Here is a 15,444-nt window from a genome sequence, read left to right on the forward strand (position 1 = left end):
AAGCAGCTGGAGAATATTACTTTCGTTTCTATTACTCTGCATTATATAGTCTGTATCGTCTCAAGTTGAGAGCAACGCTATGTTGGATTTCACAGCAGCTTCAAATCGCATGCGCTAACCTAATCGCGCGGGGCGTATACACACGCGTAGAAGGACGCACTGATTCGAATCTGCCACTGCGAAATCCAACATAGCGTTAATCTCACCTTGAGACGAGAGCGACTATAGTAGGTATAGCGTTCAAGATGGTTCCAGGAATACATTTGCATCAAGTATTGGAAGTCTATAATCAAGAGGTTATCTTTCTTTTTTTTCCAATTTTTGGCCAGATATTTGACAGTATTGCCATGTTTACTATACGAGAACAAATATATTCCATAGGTCCCAAATATGTAATGCACATGAAAAAGGATAATCTACATTGTAACAATGTACCTTCACCTTCAAATATTATGGGCCCAGGACCTGAAATGTTAAAACACAGGACCGTCCGTTTCTCAGTCAATAAAAGAAGCTGCTCTGAATTGAATTGGTACACTGATAACACTTGTGTATATAACTAAACAACCTTTCTTCATCAATCTTGACACATGCATAGAAGTCCATAGCTCAAACAGTATGGGCCACGGGGCCCAAAATGTAAAAACAAAGCAGCTTCAGGGATATGAGTTTGTACACTAATAGCCCTGAAGCTGCTTTATATATGATACAGTGGCAGGGTACATGAACCCCAATATGTTAAAGAATTATTACGGGCCACCCCCCATCCTAAAACAATGGGCAGGTCGTTTCTCAGCAAATAAAAGCTGATGGCCTTGAACTTGCTAGATCAGCTTCACGTCTCTGAGTTGGTAATCTCACATATCATAGCTTTTAATATTATAGTTGTTGTAAATGTGCTGGTACCATACGATGACGAGCATTTTAAAACAAATTATAATATACAATAAAAAAGTCACTTTAAATATTAATTTTGTCATTCAAAAGAACAGGTGTTTATTTTATCGCAGTGTTGTGAAATTTGTGTAAAATTAATATTATCAATTCACAACAGTATCGACAATGACTCAGACAATTGCAAAAATCTACTATTTTAATTTCCCGTTGTTTGTTTATTGGTCGTTGTATTTTCCTGGTCCCCGATATTCAGAAGTAAATATAAGTATTTTCTGTTCCCCATATGGTCATTAAAAACATTGTTGAACCAATATTACTTCACTGAAATTTCAGTGATTCAAGACAAGTGGTTCAGTATATTAAGAAATGAGGTACATTCTAGCGGTACCTCTTTTCTTATCATAAATAACGTATCGCTTGTCTTAAGTAACTGGATTCCTTGCCCCTATAATATACATAACTTTTGATACCAGTGTGTTATTATTTTGTGAGAAAATGCAAAATAATCACAAATTTATCAAGGGTGTTGTACCACCTTAATGATTAAAAAGCAAAATATGCACATCGATTATTTCAGTAATCTACTATATCTAATACCTGATCATATGATATGTGACTGGACGCGGCGAATCAGCCGTAAAGTCGGCCCCGGTCAATTTTGTTTTATTTCGTGTTTAGAAAATATACATCATTAAGCTTTAAAATGGTATATCATTTGACTTCAAACGATATCCAGAAGCAGGGTTATGGTTTGTTGAACTCTGTTCCTTCGACAAAATTGTATTTTTTATCGGTTATACAAGTGTCTCTTTTTCTACATTTCTGGTAATAAATATCCAACAGTCATAATTGGCGGTCATTTCAAATAATACCCAAGTCAACGAGGTTCAGAAATATCCTCTCATTGTTCATTGTTGATTATACATACCCAGACAAAATACAATGCTTTGTTATCTACCACTTGAACAGGATTTAGCCAAAGCAAACAAAGACAAGAACTATTCTATAGAAATAGGTAGAAGCTTATTATCCTCTTCAGCAGTAGTATTATTGATTGATTTAAACAGCGTTTGATAAGATACTTGTCGCAACGAATTGATACACCTATGAATACGACCTTCACATACATTTGACACTTTAACTCAAAATACAATTTGCCGAGTTTACGGCTGATTCGCCGCGTCCACTCACATATATGTACCAGTTATAAGTGTTTGTTTCTACATAGATATCCTACTATGTTTATGTAAGTGGCCTTGGAGCTATCGAGAGTCATCATCACAACCCTACAAGTTTCTTGGTAAGCTAATGATGGAAGGAATATATTGAGAAGGGTAGGTGCTAATTTGAGGGTCACTCAGGTAATGTGATTTGACGCAATACCATACAATGGTACTGATTATCCACTTCCTAGTTTCTAAGTTTGTTAGGAAGCACATCCATCAGTTACCCTCTCCTCACCCCTCACCCTCCAAAAACACCCAAAACATCTAGGCAGAAATCATTAATATCATCTCATAATCATCTAGGTCCGATTCTAATATTTTGTTAAATTTGCCCCTTTTTACGCAGGCGGGGATGCTATGAAAACATATTGGTTGGAGAAGTCATATGCTAGTTGGTGGGCCATGAGAGGCACCCCTTTTGCGACAGGTAGGATAGCGATATCTTATATTTCTGGCAACCCTTTTTGATTAACTACCTTGCCAAAACTCTAAACAATCCGTATTTTTATAGCATTGAGGCTTAGTAGAATTGCAGATAAATTTTTGAGGACTTTTCAGTTGGATATTTCTGCCATTCTCCCCTTTTTGATAGCCACCTTGCCAAAACTCAAGACGATACTAAGTATTGTTTTTAGCACAGGGGTTGTTATAATTGCACACTTACCTTGTTTGTGATGACAACTTCACCCTTTTGACTAGTTCCTGGCCGAAACTAAACAATTAAATTGTATTCTAAAATAAATACAATAAAACACCTCAATTAGATATTGCTTTTAGAAACGTTATTGAGTATTTTGTACAGGTAGATGAGAACACCACATTATTGATGAGTTTACCAGTGTACTTCGGTTATATTTATAAATGCGCTTTTATAAATACGCACGTGACCACCTCCGCGCTACCATAACAGCTTATAGACAGTAAGTCTCGGAGTGACCTTTCTACATAGCGAGTGTTCTTCCTATACTCGTACATTTTAATGCAAAGGCGAAACAACATGAGACTGCTGTGCAACAAAATTGTACATTTTGTTCAACTTTGTGATTATATTGTAAACGTTTCCGTCGTTGAATATTTTTTTCGTCATCAAATACTTTCAAAATGTTGTTTTTGATAACATATTACAAATTCGGAATTTGCCATATGTGTAATAAATTTGCAATTCAATTAATACGTAAACTTGATGATATTTATCTACTGTATAGTGGTCAATGCATGAGGATTTTGTCTTGGTATGTCGTGCCTATGGATCACGTGCGTATTTTATAAAAGCGCATAATAAATATAACCGAGGTACACTGGTCACTTACAATGTATAGTTCCACCTACATTCCACCCTTGTCCTATCACCCACTTGCAATCCGAAATAATTAATAGAAAAACCCTGTATACCCGTTATCCTGTTGACCTTGTTGTGTATAGTACTTTGATAAGTTGCAAAACATTGCGAAAAATCACTTTTCCTGTGTAGGAGTGATGACTTAGCACTTTCCTTAGTACATTCAGTTGTTTTTATAAAGCATTGCTGGTTGGGCAGATTGGACTCATTTGACTTTGAGGAAAATAAAGAATATTATAATCTTCTAGACATTGAATTATGTATAATCATTCACTTGATACAAAACTATCCATTCACTTAAAAACATTTCTTAAAGACACTAAAACTAAATTTAAAAGTTTTGTGCTGCGCACTTTACTGTGCTGCATTATACAAACATGCAAATGATACCATTATACAAGGTGTCCCCAAAAAGCGAGCACGACAAATGTAATAAGATATGATCTCGAAAGTAAAATGGTTGTGGGACAAATTTTGCAATTTTCGTGTGGATGCAGGCTAACTAGCTACGTGCGTCCATCCGAAGATCAATATTTCTATTTTTACAAATATCAGAATATTGTTGTAACAAGTAAAACATGTATTGTAGAGGGAATTTCCGAGAATGACATTCAAATTTAGGAAAAAACAATACCTCTATAGGGTTTTTTAATGCCAGTGCCATTAGTTTGCTAAAAATAGAGCATCGAAGAAGATCGAAGAATGAAGATAAATTGTTGTTCAAATTTTAAAATACATGTACTGTACCATCGTTATGTTTTGACTCACTTCATGTTCAAGAAACGGTCCCGTTGCTATTCAATCATTCAATAACGGTAAATCTCACTCAACCTTAGTGAGTGACTCAAGTTGCTAGTAACAGGTTCAACAAAAAACCGTAAGAGTAGCTTTTGCCATAGGATAAGCTTAAAAGAATATCAGTAAATGGCGTCATTACAAGAATCCAAATTGCAACCTAAAGCACTTTGCTTAGAGTGTAGGATTTATTTCATTGTCATCAAAAATTAAACAGAAAAAATCACTACACTGTTTATATATGTTTGTCACAGTTTGGGTTTTGTTATTAGAATTTCACTGATACATGAATTTCTTTTTTTAATATACCTCCAAACATCGTATATAAGCCGTAAAAACAGATTTACTGAAACATTTCATTAATTTGTTTTTTTGAGGAAAACTAAAAAAGCGTATTTTAAAACAGCCAAAAATATAATCAAATGACGACTTGATAGCTGCAAACTTGCCACTGACATTATTTTACTTTAAGGTGGTACTACACCCCTTGATAAATTTGTGACTATTTTTGCATTTTTCTCAAAAATTAATAACACACTGGTAACCAAAGTTATGTGTAATTATTATAGGGACAGGGAACCTACTTACTACACTGGAATTAGAGTGACTCAAGACAAGCTGTACGTTATTTATGATAAGAAAAGAAGTGCCGCTAGAATGTACCTCATTTCTTAACATATATCTTGAATCACTGAAATTTCATTAAGTAATTGGATTCCTTGCCCCTATAATATACATATCTTTTGTTACCAGTGTATAGCTATTTTTGAGAAAAATGCAAAATTCAGAGGGTGTTGTCCCAACTAAAAACAAAACAAATATTCTGCAAACAAAGAAAATATTTTGCCAACACGAATTTCCGTTTGTTACAGTTTGCGTTTTGTTATTAGAATTTCACCGGACATTTGATATAGATTTAGTTTAAATATGCGTCCAAACATATGTCAGCCGTAAAAAGTACAGAATTACCAAAACTTTTCACTGATTTGTAGATTTTAGAGGTTTAATTAAAAAACGCCCAGCCAAATCTATAATACGTCTACATCTATAAAATACTCAATAATGTTGCAATAAGCAAACGATGTAAACGATGACTTACTGGCAGTAATGTTGCTACCAATTTGCTGTTTTTGCGGGCTGCTAACAAACTGGAAAAGTTGGTTTAAAAACAGACATATTCTGTAAATAAATCATGTCATCCTAGCAATGTACTCCTAAACGCCAGTGGCGTGTTTTTTAACAGATTTAATTTTAACATTGTATACATACCCTTAGTCTGATTTGGTGGTCACCCTAATGCTTAAATATCACTTCACAGACTATCCATTTATTTCTTTGCTTATTTCATGCATGTTGGTAGTATACACATAGCGATTCTTTCTCACATGGGATGAAATTTCCATTCATTCAAGTATTATAAAGGATCATCGGGCAATTTTGAATTTGTTCACTGCCTAAGGAAAAATGAATATATGTGATTTGTATTTACATGTCATTCTCGTGGTAGTAATATGACTCCAATTAACCTTTTATTTTATTTTTGTACTCTACTTGTATGAAGAGCAATTCACAATGTATACTGACTATGGAATATGCTATCATATATTATGTATCATGCATAACATGTGACATGTTTCGTACTGTGTATGGCCATTGTGCCCATCGCGTGTTGGATCAAGATGGAAAACGTAACCTCTAAGTTTCTAAAAACCTTACAGCATATAAATTCTGTTCCAATGTGGCCCTTTAAGTTGATTAATAAGTCAACTTTAAATGACAGCCTTGACAATATATGTATAGCCTTATATCTTGGTGTAGATTATTCATCCAGTAGTTCAAAACATTAGTTTGTAAATTAAATCTAATACTGGAACTAATTTGCAACTCACTTTGCTACGTTGCGTCCGAAAACTATCGTTTTCTTCTTCAAGGAGTAAAAAAGGAGACCTGCTCTCAATATAGTGGAGACCAGCTCTGATCATAAAAAGAAGAAGATAAAAAGCTGCATTGACTAAAACATTGATTAAGCAGCAGAAAATAAAAGAAATCTAAATAACAGAAGAGCCTAGAGTGGATTATGACAGGTGTGAAAAAACATAACAGCAGGCAAAGTATGGAGAGCCAAATGGGACAAAAGACTGGGGAAAGGCACAAAAAACATATGGTAGGCCAAGCAGGTCACAAAGGGGGAAAATCGACATGGTAAGGGAAAATTGAAAATAACCAAAATCTAATGAAAAGGAGGACCACTGACCCCACAACCCGGCACACGGAACAACATAGCCCGCCTAGGTGGGACAGCCAAGCGGTACCAACGTCTATGTGCGTTGGCTCCCGCTCCCAGACCATGAAGACGGCATGCCAGGAGTGACGAGGTGGTCCGATTTTGAACAAAAAAGTGAAGTGAAAAAGGTAATGACTGGCAACATTAGATTCCGTTTTCCCGCCATGGTCAAGTATTGAGCGTAAACATCACATTTCGTATGAATAAAAATGCGATATTTTATGTTTTGGCAATCTTGCAATCTTGTGGCGCTATGATCTTATTTATTAGCTGAATGCCTTAGGCTAGCGAAGTAAATTTGGTAAACACAAACACAACTTAATGTCCCTGGAGACAACATTGAAATGTCTTACCAAGTAGAGGCACTAAACCGCCAACCCCGAAATTACAGTCTTAATTTGTAGGAAATTTTAGGAAACCAGTTTACAGATTGATTTTTGTTTGTTTTGAATTCGGTGCATTTATACACAGGGTGTTGTAATTTAGCTGCGAGGAGCAGATGTTTTGGGTTCTATGAAAATGACATTAATACCATGCCAATTACTTTGTCACAAAAGCAGCCAAACGTATCAATCTACGCGCATGCACTCTGTTCAAAACAACAGCATAAAATATATCTATAAAAACACTACACTTTAAACTTTCCTCTTTTTACTTAACAATCTTGTAAAAATTCAATACGATATAAAGTATTTTTTTGTATCGGGGAATTTCAAGTTCATCATGTTTTGATGACTTTTATGTTGAATATTTCTGGTAACTTCACCCTTTTGTTATTTGGTTAGTCAAATTACTGAAACACAATACGTTAAATATTTTGTTAGCGTAGGGGTTCGTTAGAATTGCAAACTCAACCTGTTTGCGATTACCTTTTGTTAACGAATATCTCTGGTAACTTCTTCCTTTTTTGACTAGTGCCCTTGCCGAAAATAAATAATTTAATTATATTCTAAAAATAATACAATAGAAAACCACATTATTGATGAGTTACAGTATAGTTCCTTCTTAACCCTTGCCACATCCTCCTCTAATAATCCAAAATAAATTAATAGAAAAACCCTATACCCGTGATCCTGTGTACCTTGTTGTGTAGTACGAGCGTACTTTTATTTATTTATTTATTTTACTTTGTTCAGTTTCAAACCATTGCGAAAAGTTCCTTGTTGTATGAGTGATGATTGTAACTTTCTTTAGAAAAGTAAGTATTACTGGAACCATTTCTTTATCATTACTGGTTGCAGATTGGACTCATTTACTTTCCGGAAACTACTTGTCTTCTAGACATTGAATCATGTATAAACATATACGTGATACATATTTCAACTTCCTTGCTAAGTGATCCATTACTCTCTGTTATTTTCCATAATGTTAAGGGGGTACTACACCCCTCGATAAATTTGTGTCTATTTTTGCATTTTTCTCATAAACTAATAACACAGTTGTAACAACAGTTATGTATATTATAGAGGCAAGGAAACAAATTACTACACTAGAATTTCAGTGACCCAAAACGGTTCGTTATTTATGATATTAAGAAATAAGGTACCGCTAGGATGTACCTCATTTCCTATCATATATACTGAACCGCTTTCAGTGGGGTAATTGGATCCCTTGCCCCAATAATATACATAACTTTTGTTACCAGTGTGTTATTATTTTTTTAGATAAATGTAAAAATAGTCACAAATTTACCACATTGGTGTAGTACCCCCTCAATGAGACGAAAACGATTACCATTATCAGGTGTTTGTGATATCAAATGAGCCATTTGGCCCAATATCACTCAAATTTTGCATCATTTTTGTCAATATTAATAAATATTTAAGTTTAATGACATGTTAGCTGGATGTTGTGTGATTTCAAACGGATGCATATAATGCAGTTGAAAAAACATCAATAGTCTTTTGCAGGATATTAATTCGATATAATGGTTATATTCTACATTGTACAAACACGTAAATGATAGTCAGATAAGTCAAAAATGCGGATTTGGCTGGGTAGAGGTATATACCAAATGCACGATCCCGCCTGTAGTCATAAAGAGATATGTTTGAAGAAGCGATACCGATATTATAAAACGGAAAAGAAAGAGGACGAGAGTTAAGAAAATAAATACAAATGGAAAAGACGATAACAGAAGCCATGATGACTTAAAAATCATTTGACAATTGAATAATTAGGGATTAACAACTGCCGGATTTGGGGAGAAACTTTAATAAGGACGAATTCTATAAAACACATACATTTATAGCTTTAGGGTTTTTTTCATATCTGTTGCGTTCGTTTGTTCTAAATTTATATAGACGAAAGACCCATTATAGCATCCATGTAAATCAATTGTTGTTCAAAATTTATAAAGCATGCCATCGTTTTATTTTTATGTTAAACTAACGGCCCATGGTTTGCGAGTAAAGTTGTTGTAACAGGTTCAGAAAAAAGGGTATGTGTGTAGCGTTTGCCATAGGATAAGCTTGAAAGAATATCATCAGTTACTGTCGTCATTACCAAAATCCAAATTGCAACCCAAAGCACTTTGCTTAGAGTGTAAGATTTGTTTAGCACTACACTGTTTAAAAAGTCTGTTTGTTACAGCTTGCGTTTTGTTATTGGAAGTTTACTGACATTTTATATGAATTAAGTTTTAAATGTGCATCTAAAACTATATCAGCCGTAAAAACTACAGATTTACCGAAACTTTCTATTAATGTGTAGTTTTCAAAGGTATTACTTAAACAAATCCGCCAAATCTGTAGCAAAACTGCGACTTGCTGGTAGCAACGTTGCCTTGTCAGCAATATTTGAGGACATTTCCGTATGTTTGAACTGATGTCATCCCGTTTTATAAACAAAACAAATAATTATTTTTAAAAAAGAAAAAAAACAAAAAAAACCCCACATAAATCGTCTGCCAAAAAAAAGTCTGCGATAATTTTTTAGATAGACAAATTAGGTAAAGAACATAGAAATATTAGCAACCTAGCTGCCAGCGGCCCCGTTTTTCAGCAGATTTTATTTTTTTTACCAGTGTATATTCTCTTGTTTGATTCTAATTCTAATTCTATGTCCACCGGAATTCTTATAAATGCCACATCACAAAGTGTACATATATATTTTTTCATGCATGTTGCTAGTATCATCATAGCGAACCCTTCTCACATGGGATAAAATTTCCATTTATTCAAGTATTATAAAGGATTATCAGGCAATTTTGAATTTGTTCACTGCCTGAGGGAAAATGAATATATGTGATTTTTATTTACATGTCATTCTCTACGTTGTAATGTGACTTCAATTAACCTTCTATTTATTGTTCTATTACTGAGTGCTGTATTTATATCACAGAAGAGCATTTAAGAAACATATTACAAAAAATGTTATCGTAATACATTTGCCAGAAGTTACAGAGTGCTTGGTCATTATTCAAATCAGTTGTTAAGTAAGAAATAACATTAGCCTTGTGCAATAAGAAAGGGCATCCTCTGAATTTCCAACCTCTCCAGAAATTTCACTCAAACATAATTCAGTTCTCATTTCATTTGAGGTAAATATAAAAAAAAATTCTTTTATGTGAAATAAATTCCCTGAGACCCTTTTACAGCTTGATTTTGAATTTTTCCGGAGCAGTTCCGAGAGATTTTATAATTGAGCTATGAGGAGCATTAGTTTGGTTTTAACATTCGCATTCGAAATTGGAAAACATTAAAAACAATATACACTTGCAGAATGTTTCTTAATTACGTGTATTTAGTGAAGGGTATGTCAGCTGCTGTCAGTGCTTTTGAATCGGTATAATTCTTTCTTTTCTGGCGTATAAAATAAAATCTTTTTTCATATGGGCAACATTACATTTTCCCCGTCATGGTCAGGTATTGCAGCGTAAACAGCGCATAAATTTTCTACCCGGTAACGAATTTCTCGTATGAATAAAAATGCGATATTTTATGTTTTGGCAATCTTGCAATCTTGTGGCGCTATGATCTTATTTATTAGCTGAATGCCTTAGGCTAGCGAAGTAAATTTGGTAAGCACAAATACAACTTAATGTCCCTGGAGACAACATTGAAATGTCTTACCAAGTAGAGGCACTAAACCGCCAACCCTGAAATTTGATTTGAAGGAAATTTTATGAAACCAGTTTAAAGATTGATTTTTTGTTTGTTTTGAATTCGCTGCAGATATACGTAGAGATTTTGTAATTCAGCTGTGAGGAGCAGCTGTTTTGGGTTCTATGCAAATGACATTGATAATGTACCAAGAAAATTAGCCTGTTACAAAAACAACCAAATTCACCAATCAACACACTCAAAACAACAACACAAAACACATCAATAAAAAGCCTGCGCTGATATGAACACTATCACCTTCGCAAACTAGCACATCCCCACGGTCAAAATTTCACTATAGAGTTGATCATTCTTTTTGATGTAAAAAAAAATATAAATTTCACCACACCACACCACACCACACCACATCCCTCCACTCATAGCCACAACCACCGCATCCCACAAACACACAGCACACACATGGGCATCCGGGGGGGGTTGGTCTGAACTTTGGTTTGGGTGGGATCATACAGCTGGGACTCCGAAAAACTGACTTTAAACCAAACTTTAAAAACACCCTTTCTTAAACCAAATTTTTATGAAATTGAGGGGATCAATAAACCAAAAATAGCTGAAAATACACCCAGAGTCTAAACTAAATGGCTGAAATGCACCCCGAATTTGCCACACAACCCTGTATCCGCATTTCCACTAAGAACCCCCCCCACCGATATGGGCACATACCCCAAGGCACACCCACCCACTACCTACACAAAACAGCATGGTAGCATGATAAGTGCTCATCTACACTAAACTTACCGCCAACATGTAATCAGACAACCACTAAAAACTTAATTAAAAAACGTAATTAAACATGACCGAATCTTCCAACATCCACGTACCAAAACCTACTCAGAAAATGGTGATGATTTTATGATAAGAATGAAAACAGACTGGTAATATCATGATAACCCACCATGTTCCAATTATTTCTGTAACATTGTACCACATATGTAAACAAATTAATGCAGGCAATGAGAACAAAGGACAACCGAAGGCAAAAATAGGGCACACAAAAGTAGGCTTCTGAATATCTTTTATATTGCTCGCAGCTTTACCTCTCCAATTGCAATCATCTGAATTTCAAGAAATATTCAAGTATGTGTGTAATTTAATATCAATCGAATTACATTGTCTTCATTCGTTTAAACAACCAATAATCTGTCAGTTAATGTGATGCATGAAATACAAGTTTTTGAATTACCTATTAAGGCCCCAAAATAAGCCAGGTGCACTGCTGGCAAACGAGTTCATGTATTATCAATTTAGACCCACTATCGGATTTTAACTCGTAGGGAAACAAACAAATCAGACGTTGAGTATTGAAACTTAATAAAGAGGCGAACACAACCGCCCAAAATAGTACTGTAATGTGACATGAGATAGACAGAGACTATTATAATATCGATGCGCTTGTCTCTCAAGAGAGGACGTTTGGATGTTGATGCTCAACTTTTACTTTACCCAGACTGATTAGGTAATTCAAATAAAAGTCTAGAGTAAGTAAGCAAGCCGTTAGTGCAAGCTTTTTGCCGCGATGTTTCCTTCCTTCACTAGCGCGATTTGTTGAAGTTTGAGGGAAGGAGGAGTAGGGATTGGTTTGTATTGCTCTTGGCTAAACAGTACTGATACGGATTACCTGTGTTATAACTGAAGTACAATTTCCCATGCAATTGTTACCGATAGTTACCAAGTAGCTGACAGTTTATCTTCATTGCATGAACTTGAGTCTGCTCGAATAGCTCGATAAATCTAGGCTTTGTATATAGTTACTTGTTCCTGTTGTTGTTGTTTCAAAATATTAGCAATCATTGCTAATTCGATCCTTGTATTACTTAACGATAGACAATTTAATCGAGATAAGTCGTTTTTCTGTCCACTGCAATACTATACATACAACGTCATCAACCATTTATAACATGTTAATTGTTGACAATGGGTAGGAATTTCCCAGGGTTCTTACTCACACCCGCAGCCCAGCCCCAAAGACAGAAGTATTGTTAGCCTAGCCGGTAAAGATGAAAAATAATTATGTTACGCTAATCAACTGTTCTGAAGTAGACCATTGAGTTACTCAATCTGTAGAATAATAGATGAAGTCCTATGTTAAATTGTTTGTTTACTTACTTTTATTGCCATGTGCAAATCTAAAGTAGCCAATGTAACTTAATTGACCGATAAAGCCTGTCGATGGGGGCTATTTTGGCTATTTGCGTCTTTAATTTCCCTATAGTTCATATTGAATTAAGAACTAAATAATTTATCAACAACAGATCAGAGATTTGGGTAATGGCACAACGGAGACATATATTGTTATTGCATGATATTAGCTGTCACTTATATTCCTTAGCCAAATATCTCAATGGACATTAACTTATTATATTGTAATCGGTTTATTACCACAAAAACATTAACAAAACTTGTACTAACAAGACTGTATTATTTACGGGGATCTGGAAATATGATGCACATTTCAAGAAAGCTAATTATGGGAAAGAAATTTGTTTCAGGAATATGCTATGCTTTCCAGCGGACATTTGTACTGGGAATGAAAGCTCAAACGCCTATGTGCAATCTTTACCATTTTGCCATCATATTTGAATAAAATATAAGAAGATTACTCAAGCAACATGAAAGAGTATTACATAATAGAAAAGGTTCAAGTTGAGAGATGTAAAAAGTACATAAGCAAACGCATGTAATATGGACAGAAGTCAATGATCTTTGAAAACAAAACAATATTAGTTTTACCCATTACTCTTAGTGTACTTATAGCCCCTGTTAAAAACTATAAGAGGTTTCAAAATAATGAAATGCAATTTGAAAATTCACAGGACTTGAAAGGTCTAATTTTGTGGCATCTGAAAGTATACTCACCTCACATACACCTCAAGTTAATAGTTGTGTAAAATGTGATGCATTACTTAACGACAACCAAATGGATAGAATAAAAAAATAGCAGCTAGAGAAACTACCTTTATTAGAAAATATTTGCCCAAACCTATTTTGTTTGTTAGATTTTATTGTCATGTGCAAGTCTGCAAGTAGCCAATGTGACTTAAGGGCTGGGGTATGAACGTTTGGACAGTATTTATTTTGGGACATTAGAGCACATCAGACATATCGAATTGCATTCTGAATATGAAGAATGTCATTCTGATATCAAATAATTTTGATTTTTGAAATTCGCAATTTAATACACATTTTATGGCAAATCATTAAAATTGATATTTTTGATATTTAACAGTACTTGAAGTAAACTTTATAAATCTGATGATTTATACTTAAAGTGTATGTAGGGGGGATAAAAAGCCGACGATCAATTGAAAATTTTGACCTTTCGTATTGAAGATATGGATTTTTTTCCCCAAAACACCAAACAAAAATAAGGTCTTTTTGGGAAAAAAATCCATATCTTCAATATGAAAGGTCAAAATTTTCAATTGACCGTCGGCTTTTCCTCCCTGCTACAAACACTTTAAGAATATATCATTAGATTTATATAATTTACTTCGAGGACTGTTATACATCAAAAATTTGAAAATATCAAATTTTTATAATTTGTCATAAAATTTGTATTATATTGTGATTTTAAAAAATGAAAATTATTTGATATCAGAAAGACATGCTTCGTATTCAGAATGCAATTCGATAGGTCTGAGGTGCTCTCATGTCCCACGAAAAATACTGTCGAAACGCAATAAACGCTCATTTTGGATCCCTTAATTGACCGATAAAGCATATCGATGGGGACTATTTTGGCTATTTGTGTTTTCATTTTCACTATAGCTCGTATTAAATTAAGAACTAAATAATTTATGAACAGCAGATCAGAGATTTGGATAATGGCACAGCGGAGACAGATATTGTTATTGCATGATATTAGCTGTCACTTATATTCCTTAGCCAAATATCTCAATGGACATTAACTTATTATATTGTAATCGGTTTATTACCACAAAAACATTAACAAAACTTGTACTAACAAGACTGTATTATATACGGGGATCTGGAAATATGATGCATATTTCAAGAAAGCTAATTATGGGAAAGCAATTTGTTTCAGGAATATGCTATGCTTTCCAGCGAACGCCTATGTGTAATCTTTACCATTTTGCCGTCATATTTGAATAAAATGTAAGAAGATTATTCAAGCAACATGAAAGAGTATTACATAATAGAAAAGGTTCAAGTCGAGAGATGTAAAAAGTACACAAGCAAACGCATGTAATATGGACAGAAGTCAATGATCTTTGAAAACAAAAAATATTAGTTTTACCCATTACTCTTAGTGTACTTGTTAAAAACTATAAGAGGTTTCAAAATAATGAAATGCAATTTGAAAATTCACAGGACTTGAAAGGTCTAATTTTGTGGCATCTGAAAGTATACTCACCTCACATACACCTCAAGTTAATTGTTGTGTAAAATGTGATGCATTACTTAACGACAACCAAATGGATAGAATAAAAAATAGCAGCTAGAGAAACTACCTTATTAGAAAATATTTGCCCAAACCTATTTTGTTTGTTAGATTTTATTGTCATGTGCAAGTCTGCAAGTAGCCAATGTGACTTAATTGACCGATAAAGCCTGTCGATGGGGACTATTTTGGCTATTTGCGTCTTTAATTTTACTATAGCTCGTATTAAATTAAGAACTAAATAATTTATGAACAGCAGATCAGAGATTTGGGTAATGGCACAACGGAGACAGATATTGTTATTGCATGATATTAGCTGTCACTTATATTCCTTAGCCAAATATCTCAATGGATATTAAATTATTATTCTGTAATCG

At 34.2% G+C, this 15,444-nt stretch overlaps 1 protein-coding gene across 2 annotated transcripts in view; it reads left to right on the plus strand.

The window, feature by feature from the left end:
* LOC140142764 (glutamate decarboxylase 1-like) overlaps nucleotides 1-15,444 on the plus strand; it is a 92,856-nt gene that overhangs the window by 29,099 nt on the left and 48,313 nt on the right. The window contains exon 2 of one of the 2 annotated variants that reach the window (XM_072164751.1): nucleotides 2,470-2,550. The exons of the other annotated variant lie outside the window; for it this stretch is intronic. Coding sequence (XP_072020852.1) covers nucleotides 2,470-2,550 — 81 coding nt within the window. The remainder of the gene's footprint in view (nucleotides 1-2,469; nucleotides 2,551-15,444) is intronic. 2 annotated transcript variants of the gene reach the window in all.

The sequence above is a fragment of the Amphiura filiformis genome, chromosome 20 (assembly GCF_039555335.1).
Source record: "Amphiura filiformis chromosome 20, Afil_fr2py, whole genome shotgun sequence".
Taxonomy (NCBI): domain Eukaryota; kingdom Metazoa; phylum Echinodermata; class Ophiuroidea; order Amphilepidida; family Amphiuridae; genus Amphiura; species Amphiura filiformis.